This window comes from Coregonus lavaretus (genome assembly GCF_964263955.1).
Source record: "Coregonus lavaretus genome assembly, chromosome: 16".
Classification (NCBI taxonomy): Eukaryota; Metazoa; Chordata; class Actinopteri; order Salmoniformes; family Salmonidae; genus Coregonus; species Coregonus lavaretus.
Genome location: NC_140003.1, coordinates 13,147,031 through 13,159,368, shown reverse-complemented (window position 1 = coordinate 13,159,368; position 12,338 = coordinate 13,147,031). Strand labels below are relative to the sequence as shown.

The 12,338-nt window shown below is 43.9% G+C and overlaps 1 protein-coding gene across 2 annotated transcripts in view; it reads right to left on the bottom strand.

Annotated features, from left to right (window-relative positions):
- The window catches only part of LOC311143596 (plakophilin-4-like), a 119,353-nt gene that overhangs the window by 60,010 nt on the left and 47,005 nt on the right, over nucleotides 1-12,338 (bottom strand). For both annotated transcript variants that reach the window (XM_084179446.1, XM_084179445.1), the window contains exon 3: nucleotides 4,793-4,905. In XM_084179446.1, the coding sequence (XP_084035572.1) occupies nucleotides 4,793-4,905 (113 nt within the window). The remainder of the gene's footprint in view (nucleotides 1-4,792; nucleotides 4,906-12,338) is intronic.

Sequence of the window (12,338 nt, the reverse complement as noted above, 5' to 3'; positions counted from 1 at the left end):
GACCTGAATACAGCTGTGTAGCGACGCTCCCCATCCAACCTGACAGAGCTTGAGAGGATCTGCAGAGAAGAATGGGAGAAACTCCCCAAATACAGGTGTGCCAAGCTTGTAGCGTCATACCCAAGAAGACTCGAGACTGTAATCGCTGCCAAAGGTGCTTCAACAAAGTACTGAGTAAAGGGTTTGAATACTTATGTAAATGGGTATCTCTTTTTTAATTTTTAAAAATAAATTTGCTTAAGATTCTAAAAAACGGTTTTTGCTTTGTCATTATAGGTCATTGTGTGTAGAATAATGAGGGGGAAAAACAATTTAATCCATTTTAAAATAAGGCTGTAACGTAACAAAATGAGGAAAAAGTCAAGAGGTATCAATACTTTCCGAATGCACTGTATGAGGAAGTACTCCAGTACTGGAGGTGTAATGAAATGTAATGAGCCCCAACAGAACACTTTAGCATGGTGTCACCTCTATTGTTGGGTCGGACGGGCTACTGAGCTAAGCGCTGGCTTTCGGTCTAGGCTAATCTGTTCCATTCAGACACAAATGGCACCAGGATTACTGTGCATGTTTTCTTTACAGGGCTGTGGAGGAGGTGCCCGGTCTGTATTGATCCCACAGTGGGACGCCAATGACTCTCTCTCCCCCAGACTGATTGTGATGGCTCTATTCTGGACGCTGCTTCACTACAGTCCAGGGAGTAGGGAGCATTACCTCACAGTACAGGGAGCGTTCACCAGCCATCCTCAGTCACGGAGTGTTTCAAAGCCCTCCTCAGTCAGTAGTACAGGGAGCTTTACCCATATTGTACAGTCAGTACAGACCAGAGAGCGTGTTCTCCAGTCAACACAGTACAGGCAGCACCACACAGCCCAGCCAGCCAGCCCAGCTGTGGCAGCTCTCTGGCCACCGGCCATCCTGGACATAATATGACCTGCCAAAGCTGATTACTCTGGCTAGGGTCACCAAAACGCCACAACCTCTCCCAACTGGCCATGGCCATCACATGATTGGAATTAATTGCATACAAGGTATACAAAGGTTCAAAATAACCCTGCAAAACACTCAATGTTATGATAAAAGGGCTAAGCCTATATCGGTTGTGAGTGCTGAGAATATGACCAGAGGAAATTACCCCTATCCTGTAGGGAGAAAATGTCACTGATACCTTGGTATCTAACAATCAAACATTATGATGAATATCATGGCCGAGGACGGAGAAGCCTCTTGTGGAGGAAATAGCAGTAAATAGCCTGGTTGACACCCTTTTCCCTGTAGGCAGCCTTTGTTTGGAGACTTTGGAGAGCCTCTCTCTCTGGCCAGGCTGCTCTTCAGCTCCTCTTTGCAGCAGCTCTGGGATCCCTGAGCTCTGTAATGGACACTCACACATGGAGAGCTGCTGTTGGCCAGCTGGAGCCATGCAGGTCCCAAATGGCACCCTATTCCCTATGTAGTGTGCTACTTTTGATCAGCTCCAGAAAGAAGTGCACTACATAGGGAATAGGGTGCCATTTGGACGTACCTTAGGTCTGCGGCGAGGAAATGCTTCCTATGAGGGCCTCAGGGTTATTACCACCCCAGAAAGAGCTTTCATGATTTAGGGTACACTCTACTTTCAAGAACTGGAGTCTGGAGCACTATACCCACATAGAACTATACTGGCTAAATGGCAAATGAGTTCTAACGGGCAAGCCACAAAGAGACATAGCACTAGAAAGTAGAGACCTCATTTCCTCTACACAATACGTTGTATACACACACTGGGTGTGTCTCAAATGACACCATACTCCCATATAAAGTGCACTACTTTTGACCAGAGCTCTACGGGCCCTGGTCAAAATTTGTACATTACATGAGTAATATGGGACATAAATTCAGACGCAGCCGAATATCTCACACAATTCAACATGTTGGCCATTACTCAAAAACCAGACCAATACACGTCACATCAACATAGTGCATAACTGACTGACTGACTTAATTAAAGCGGCCATATTAAAAACCAACAGAAACACCAGTATTAATAGCTGCCACTAACGTATTCATTAAGCAATTTCCCTAAAATGTCACAGTCCATTAACCTCCTCTCTTATTTCCCTTGCTGCATTTCACCATTAACATTCCTACTCAACACTACATCAGTGTTCAAACAGCAACACCAAGAGCTATGATCCCCCCAAAATTAATCAATGATGAATGGTGCATAGCTAGATCACTTTAAACCACATAATACCCTACCTCTTCAAATAGCATCTTAAATAAGACATCTCAGTCTTTTCCTACAAGCACTGACTTTGATGATAACTTCTGTGTTGAGGAAAAATTTAATTACTACAACTGTGAGTGGCGCAGTGGTCTAAGGCACTGCAGTGCAGTGCTAGCTGTGCCACTAGAGATCCTGGTTCGAATCCAGGCTCTGTCGTAGCCGGCCGCGACCGGGAGACCCATGGGGCGGCGCACAATTGGCCCAGCGTCGTCCAGGGTAGGGAAGGGAATGGCCGGCAGGGGTGTAGCTCAGTTGGTAGAGCATGGCATTTGCAACGCCAGGGTTGTGGGTTCATTTCCCACGGGGGGCCAGTATGAATTTTTTTATTTTATATATATATATATATATATATATATATAAAATGTATGCACTCACTAACTGTAAGTCGCTCTGGATAAGAGCGTCTGCTAAATGACTAAAATGTAAATGTAATGTGGTTGTCTTACCTAGCTATCTTAAGATGAATGCACTTCCTGTAAATCGCTTTAGATAAAAGCATCTGCTAAATTACTAAATTGTAAATGTAGGCTAAATACAGTATGAGTCCCAAATGGCACCCAATTCCCTATATAGTGCACTACTTTTGACCAGAGCTTGTCAAACGTAGTGAATAGGGTGACATTTGGGACTCAAACTAAATCTGAACAGTTCTTCAAATAAACCCACCAACGGATATACGTAACATGACATCCATATAGCATCTCAAAGTAAGCATGCAGGAGATTTAGCCAGACATAGGAAAAGCTCAGCGATTTGAATGTAATGTTGGCTAATGTAAATAAACGAAGGCTCCCGTGGACAGATGTGTGTGTGGTGGCCAGTGAGACATGAGGAGGAACAGCACAGAGCATTATCTTAACTGATGTGTGCGGAATTGAAGGACCAAATGGCACCCTACTCCCTTAAGGCATCAGCATGCTTCAGTTCAGCTGGCGCTTAGCCGAATTCGGCTAGCCGAAACGAACGAGTGTGCTTGCATACTCCCTTAAAAGACCTTCGCTTGAGAAACTAGAAATAAAAGCAGCAATAGTACTGTTTGTTCATTTTGAGACGCTGTAGCCAGTATGCACTTCCTCAAAATAGTCCAAATTAATCTCAAATAACGAAAGAAATCTGTCAATAATTTTGACGTTTTTGCAGAGGAGATCTTTGTCGCGCAATTTTACATCTAAGTAAGATGTTTGGAGCAGTATTTCTTAATGAAAAAATGTGCATGAAAACAAGTTGTTAAGGGATCATAGCCTTCACCTGGATTCACCTGGTCAGTCTATGTCATGGAAAGAGCGGGTGTTCTTAATGTTTTGTATACGATTGTGTACTTGTATGTTGATGTAAGTTGAATGACAACAAATACTTTGACGAATCCTTACTGTTGACCAATCACCGACGAAGGGGCGTAGACTTCGGCTCCAAACTTCGGCTTGCCTCTAGAACATTTGTTGTGTGCCCGAACAGCCAAAAAAACACTCACCGAAGTCCAAAACTAACAAAAAGTTGTCATAATATATTCACGAACTCTTCCAAAATGTTTCGGCTGGGAAGAACGCGGACGCCTTCAGAGCCCTAGTCAAAAGTAGTGCACTATAAATAGGGAATAGCCTTACATTTGGGACGCAGCCAAGGGCAGCCAAGGCACCAACCAAGAGGCTGCTAGCTATAGCCTATACAGCAGGGTTTCCCAACTGCCGGCCCCCGGACCAAATGTGATTTTATTTGGTTGCATGCCAAACTATGTAGAATTGCAGAAATGTTGCATCAAAACTGCAACATTTTCCCTACGCCGCCAAGATACCTTTCTAGCTAATAGACTATGTAAGAGTTCACACTTCCTCTTCCAATTAACTGTGGAGAGGTCAAAATAATTAAACTGTCTACCAAATCTATTATTTACTTTTTGCTAACATACAGTATGATGGGGATCCCTGGGTCGTGGGTTTACCTGGGTGGGGGTTCCTGGGTCGTGGGTTTACCTGGGTGGGGGTTACTGGGCAAGAAAAGTTTGAAAACCCCTCCCTATGCAAGTATGCAACGCAATAAGCTATGCAAAATGCTTGGCGTACTTGCCTAGCAAAAATACACAAACGTGTGCAGTGGCGCAAGTACGCAGGACAGCAATATTGCATAGCTAATTGTGTTCTTGCGTTGCATAATTGCGTAGGGTATAAATTAGGCTTAAGCCTTGACCAGCAAACTTCCTGCCATCTTCTCCGGTTACTGCCCACTTCAACCATTTTTTACATCTGCTACCATAGACAACCAACTGTGTTTTTACTTATCTCAGCAATGTAATGGTGAGTCAAACTGATAGGTGAATTGATGAGAGCATCTAAGATGACGCCTCCATCTCTGTTTCATATACACCGTCCAATCAGATTTCAGTACACTGCAACTGTATTCCCTTGCCAAGAGGCTACACTATGGAGTACGCCAACTTCTCCGACTGAGGAAGAAGCCATGTGCCAAGCTATGACGAGCATGTAGGCTACACTGTATGGGACTATGTGTGTGTGTGTGTGTGTTCATTACCTGTCGCTAGCAGCGCCTGGCGACTCGGCCCCGAGTCTGCATCTTTCCAGCTGATTGGCCACAATCTGTCTCTCTACCTCCAGCTCCCTGGTCAGCCTCTCAAACTGGAGCTCCTGCAGAAAGACACAGGGACAAGACACATTAACACAAGGTCGGCGATGCCATGCCTTATACAAGGTCTCCCTTGTAAAATGTGTATTCTGGCCTGACTGGTACTTCCTGGTAAAGAAGAAAAAAAAAGAAGACATGGTGCTTCTCCACTGATGATGATGATGATGACGACATGGTCCCCTGTAGCTCAGTTGGTAGAGCATGGCGCTTGCAACGCCAGGGTTGTGGGTTCGTTTCCCACGGGGGGCCAGTATGAAAAATGTATGCACTCACTAACTGTAAGTCGCTCTGGATAAGAGCGTCTGCTAAATGACTAAAATTTAAAAAATGTAAAAGGAGGAATGATAACAGTTTGATAGCTTTGAAGAAGCCCTTCCAGGTCGCAGTTGTAAATGAGAACCTGTTCTCAACTGGCTTACCTGGTTAAATAAAGGTTAAATAAAAAAAATAAAAATAAAAAGAACAGAAGCAGCCTGGTTCTTCGCGTGTACAGGCACTACACAATAGAGGATGTACAAAAACAAGCACAATCACTCTCTAATAACGTGGAGAAATGATATGCCTTGGAAAACAAAGAAACCATTTAAACCACACACACACACACACACACACACACACACACACAATAATGTTTGTGGTCCTCTGTAGCTCAATTGGTAGAGCATGGCGCTTGTAACACCTGGGTAGTGGGTTCGATCCCCGGGACCACCCATACGTAAAAAAAAATATGCACGCATGACTGTAAGTCGCTTTGGATAAAAGCGTCTGCTAAATGGCATATGTACAGCCCACACAGAGATAGAAGCACCACTTTAGCCTGGGCAAAAATAGTGCTATTCCGCCTTGCTTCTACTAGCTGCTCCTCAGGGAGCAATGCAGGAATCAGTATCTGACTCTTCTAATTATCTATCCCCAGTGAGGCTGCCTGTCTAGGACTCTGCCTGGGATCTCTCTCTGTGTCTCAGCCGGGCTTCAAGCACTGCAGCATGTCATAGGAAGAGAGACTCACATATACACAAAACGAATGCATGCATGTATACACACACACACACACACAACTAGCCCTACATACATCCCGCACAGCCATTTCCCACTCACCTTAATTGCATGTGGGGCTGAGGAGGTGGTAATCTAGCTAGCCTAGCTCGCGCTTTCTTCAGCCCAGCTGTAGTCCCTTCCATAAAGCATCACCCAGCCACAGTCACAGCCACAGCACTCTACTCCTCAAGAGGAAGTTGGCCACTGCCTCTGTGGCTTCAGGGTGCCCACTTTTCACGCCTCCTCTCCACCACTCCTGTAGGTGCTCCGAGAACGTCTCTTGACTGGAGACTCATTCGGCTCAGAAGAATGCTAGTTAATGCTCCCTCACACCCTCCCCTCCCGCCTTGACTTGTCCCCTCCTCTCCGCTCTCCTCTGGCTCTGTAATGGTCATGTGCAGCCTATTCCTGCTGCAGAGAGGGGAACACTGCTCAAACCTGCTCCTCCACACACACACACACACACAGAGCGAGCGAGAGAGACAACACTGCAGTTTCCTCAGGAAGTAGGAACATCCACAGTGTGGCTCTGCTCCCGCCAATAGCGAGCACGCGCACACACCCACACCCACCCACCCACCCACACCCACCCCACACAGGATCTTAAACAGGGACAGAAACAGAGATCTCCATGTGTATATAGCCTCCTGTCCTGACAGGAAGACACACTGATATACTTTAAAGGAAAGTATCAATCCTTCATGGAAGCCGCTTTAGAAATGTATAGAGGAAAACTTATTTTCTGTTCAAGAATCAGGCCTATGATGACAAATAAAACAGACTAAATCTAGTTATCAAGTCAAGCTTACTCTGAGTCTAGTTATTATAGATTCTCTCTGAGTAAGTTCATAAAATCTCAAGGTCTTAGGGACAATGATATATTTTTAGGGACATCTAGCAAAATATGTCCTGGGGTGATGTTGTAACTGCTCATCCATCTAAATAAAGCTCAACACTGCACTGCACAGGGTAATTTAACAGCGCTAGTGTACTGTGTGTGTGTGTGTGTGTGTGTGTGTGTGAAGCCAACAGCTTGTACCCATCCTCATGCTCTCTCAGCACTGCACCACATTACACATGATATTAAACCTCTGAGCGCATAGACCACTGGTATATGCATGTCTCCGCACATTCCACTTTAATAATCGTCTCTTCAAAGCATGTGTGCAGTTTGACTGGCTACGCTGTCCGATCACTGGTGCGAGAGTATCTGTTTAGACTAGAGTAGAGAAGTAGAGTATAGAAAGAGAGAGTGGGACTTTATGCCCCCCCCCCCAAAAAAACCAACAAATAATCTTTCCAGTTCATTGTAGGCTAGGGGAGTTCTGGTAATCCACTGCCATGGGAGAAAAGTAGGCCACCAGGATCCAAGAGTTAATACTGTGGAGTTATTACTGAGTGCTGTTGTGTATAAGAAAGAACATTTGATGAAACTCGCAGGGGTGCTTCTTGTAGGCAAACAGAGAAAAGATTCAAACAAACAATTTCACAGCCAGTAGGCAGGACAGTATGGAAGCACTGGGCCAGAGCCTGATAGAAACACATAACAGCATGTGTCCCAAATGGCATCCTTTTCCCTTTGTAGTGCACCTCTCTGGAGCAGGGCAGTGCACTGTATAGGGAATAGGATGCCATTTGGGATGCCTTCAGGGTGGACGACCCTTACAGGCAGAGAACACAGATATGCTTCAGTTCTACTGCTCCCTCCCTCTCATTAGCTCACTACGGAAAACACTTTCCACATGATACAACACGATCGTATCATGGACTATTAAAAAACATTTTCATTTGAATTTGAACATTTCTTGAAGAAGATGTACAAATGTTTGTGTAAACACACAGAAAGAAACATATTTTGTCATGAACATAGTTGGCCGTGTTTTCAGTTCACCATGTTTGCCTTCTATCTAAGCTCCTACTCAAATTGTCCTGTTTGACTGTGCTTGTCTTGCATGTTCGAGGGGAAGAATCGTACTAGTCTCATGGCTAGATATAGGGTGCCCTAGCGGTCAAGAGCATTGGGTCAGTAACCGAAAAGTCGCTGGTTTGAATCCCAGAAGCAGACTTCGATGTGCCCTTGAGCAAGGCACTTACAGGAGCAATTAGGGTTAAGTCGCTCTGGATAAGAGCGTCTGCTAAATCAGGGGTTCCCAAACTTTTTCACCCAGGCCCCCTTCCAGCATTGGGGAACATCCTGCGTGCCACGTCTATTTCTCTGGGCACAAGCACTGTTCATGACACAAATTGTTCACACCCGTCTTGTTGGCGGAGAGAATATTTTGCAGGTTTAAAAGCTTATTTCCTGCAATTCTATACATTTTGCCATGTCTAATTATATTCATGTGATATTTGAATAACTAACATTACTACAAAATCTATGGGCTAAAAAACCTAGCTAAAAAACAGTAACCGACATGGGCTAGTTGATCTGGACATTTCTGACAAGTTCTAAATAGCTCTCCAAGGTATGCAATGACTGACATGACGAGGAAAACTGATGAAATTTCGAAATTGCACTTTGTGCATTCTACTATTACAACTTTCAAAAGTAAGTTGAAAGCCAGACTGAGTTCCTTAAAAAAATAAATATATATATATATATATATATATATATATATATATATATATATATATATATATATATATAAATGACATTCAAGGTAATATTGTGTTGCATTTTCTACTGAGCAACTCCAATGCAGCAGGTCTAAATATAATCCAGATTGTGTTTATGGTCAAACAGGGCAGAGAGGGGCATCTGCTGCTGCCATAAGGTGCTAAGGGCTTGATACACACGACTATAGGACCAGCTCCAAGCCTGTCCTACCCACGCTCTATGCCCCATCCCCACCTCCACTGGGGCTGCCTGCCTGTACGGAGTAGATCCAGTGATTCATGTATGGAGGCAGAGCAAACTACCCTCGGCCTCTCCCTCTCCAGGTCTTTCTTGCCTGAGCCGAGTACTACAGTGCCTTCAGAAAGTATTCACACATTTTGTTGTGTTACAGCCTGAATTTTAAATTGATGAAATGTATAGTGTGTCACTGGCCTACACACACACACACACACACACACACACACACACACACACACAAACAATACCCCATAATGTCAAAGTGGAATTATGTTTTTTTAAATGTTTAAAAATGAAAAGCTGAAATGTCTTGAGTCAATAAGTATTCAACCCCTTTGTTATGGCAAGCCTAAATAAGTTCAGGAGTAAAAATGTGCTTAACAAGTCACATAATAAGTTGCATGGACTCACTCTGTGTGCAATAATAGTGTTTAACTGAGGTCCCTCAGTTGAGCAGTGAATTTCAAACACAGATTCAACCACAAAGACCAGGGAGGTTTTCCAATGCCTGGTAAAGAAGGGCTCCTATTGGTAGATGGGTAAAAATAAAATAAATACCCATCTACCCATACCCTTTGAGTATGGTGAATTTGTTAATTACACTTTTGATGGTGTATCAATACACCCAGTCACTACAAAGATACAGGCATCCTTCCTAACTCAGATGCCGGAGAGGAAGGAAACCCCTCAGGAATTTCACCATGAGGCCAATGGTGACTTTAAAACAGTTATATAGTTTAATGGCTGTGATAGGAGAAAACTGAGGATGGATCAACAACATTGTAGTTACGCCACAATACTAACCTAAATGACAGAGTGAAAAGAAGGTAGCATGTAGAGAATAAAAATATTCCTGTTTGCAATAAGGCACTAAAGTAAAACTGCAAAAAAAATTGACAAAAAAAAAGAAAAGTACTTTATGTCCTGAATACAAACCATTATGTTTGGGGCGAATCCAACACAACACATCACTGAGTACCACTTTCATATTTTCAAGCATGGTAGAGGCTGCATCATGTTATGGGTATGTTTGTCATCGGCATGGACTAGGGAGTTTTTTAGGATAAAAAGAAACGGAATAGAGCTAAGCACAGGCAACATCCTAGAGGAAAACCTGGTTCAGTCTGCTTTCCAACAGACAAATACCCTTTTCAGCAGGACAAGAATCTAAAACACAAGTCCAAATACACACTGCAGTTGCTTACCAGGATGACATTGAATGTTCCGGAGTGGCCTAGTTACAGTTTTGACTTAAATCTCCTTGAAAAGCTATGGCAAGACTTGAAAATGGCTGTCTAGCAATGATCAACAGCCAACTTGACAGATCTTAGAAGAACAAATAAAAAAGTTGTACAATCCAGGTGTGCAAAGCTCTTAGAGACTTACCCAGAAAGACTCATAGCTGTAATTGTTGCCAAAGGTGATTATAACATGTAATGACTCAGGGGGTTCAATACTTATCTAATCAAGATATATTAGTGTTGTATTTTTCATGATTTTTTCTTTTACAAATGTTCAAAATTTTCTTCCACTTTGACATTAGAGTATTTTGTGTAGATCGTCAAAAAAAAGACAATGAAATCAATTTTAATTCCACTTTGTAAGACAACAAAATGTGGAAAAAGTCAAGGGGTGTGAATACGTTCTGAAGGCACTGGAAATAACTGGCCCTCTCCCACCCTGCAGCCAAACACTTAAGGGTCGCCAGCTCATCCGCCCCTCACTGCATCTTCCACTGCATCTAACTATAACTACAACATCCTACTCAACATCAATCTCCTCATCTTTTAATATTTTATGTCTTTAGGCTCTCTCTATTGTACATTTCAACAGGAATTTCCACAGGGATTGGTTATTATGAACAGTATGAAGCCCATGACAAATATGGATCAAATACATTCATAATTAGCTTCTCATACCAGGCTTTACTTGTCGCGATGAGCGCCGATCTATTGAAACAAGGGCAAAGACTACACAGCCTAAAAGAAGCGTATATTACAGGCCTTAAATAGAATGTCTCTAGCTATGGTCTCCATGTATAATTAATTGTGTTTGCCGAGCGTGGCTAAGTCAGCCGCGGAATGGGACACATCTATTCAGCTTAATGATGTGACGCGTCAGGACAACGGCTGCGGTAATGACCATTAAACAAGGCCTGTGCTTATTGATCTCCTGCGGCGAGTGGCAGAGGCGAGGCGGCGGGGGCCCTCTTCCCCCCTCGGTCTGTGCCAGGCTTAGTGGAAAGAGAGTTGGAGACAATGGAGGCCGTCCTGTACCAACATTCAGGCTCTGCTCAGCTCCGTTCATTGTTCGGCATGACAATGAGTGTCAGTCTGCGAGCCTGACGGCCCAGTACAAACAGATGACACTCCGCCATGCCCCAGGTTGCACGCCCCTCGCAGACGCTTAATGGAAAGTGACAAAACGGGAACTCAAAGCTCCAAGCCTGCCCTCTGCTCAGTCTGTCCTGCAGCCTCAGCCCCTCACTCCACCTACTGGTCTACACTTGACATCCTAAAATAGCACCCTATTTATGTATTAATTTAGTCTTTATTTATCCAGGAAGTCCCATTGAGAGGTGCCTTTATAGTACACTACTTAACACTAAATGTCATATTCTCTGCTGAAAATGAAATTCTCTGAAATTGAACAAGTAGGAATTAAAGAGTTAAGTGGTATCGGTCACTTTCAAAACCACATAAAGCATTAGAAAGACTCCAACACTGGCATTGTAATTTCATACCAGAGAGGAAGATAGTCTTTGGCCCTATAGGCCAGGCACAGTGAGGTCACAACAATGCTATACAGGCTTAACTGTGTCTGTGTATTTTTTGTAGCAGAGTCATCCTGTATATAGATTTATAGGGCTCTGATTAGAAGCTGCTGATCACTTCCACTCCAACGGGCTGTCCTCCTCTCCAGGCCTGATTGAGCCATTATGTTCTGAGGGCTAGTTTGGGTGACGCTGGCTTGGCCGCCTTGGGCCAGAATAAGTCAGAGTTGATGGGCTTTGGAGCGCTCTTTGTCGGCCCTCAAACATCAGCTCCGACATACTAATCACGCACTTATGCCGAGATATAAATATCTCAGCGAGCGCATGCAAATATGAACCCATAAGGGGATAGTCTAGCCCCAATGTTCTACAGCAGGCTCCTCATGTCCTGGGCCAGATCCACACTATGTCTGATCCAACAGCCCCAAGCAACCTCCTCACACCACTCCACAGTGTTGTGGGGCTTTTAAAACATTAAATTCCACTCTCCTTACATATTTTAATTGAGGCAGTAATGACACAAGAAGAAGAGACAGAAAGGTTGGAGAGATAGTGAGAAGGGAGGACGCAGGGATTCACCCCGGTGTCTGGTGGAGAGAAACATGTGGTTAGTGCCGGGAGCTAGGCGACTGGCTCAGCACAGTTTTGTGGGTCTTTGTGAAGTGTGAATACGCACGTATTTTCTGTACTCCTGGCTGCACAATGAATTACCCAACTGGGACAATAGAGTTGGAATTGGATTGCATTGGGGAGGCCCAATGAGAGGCAGA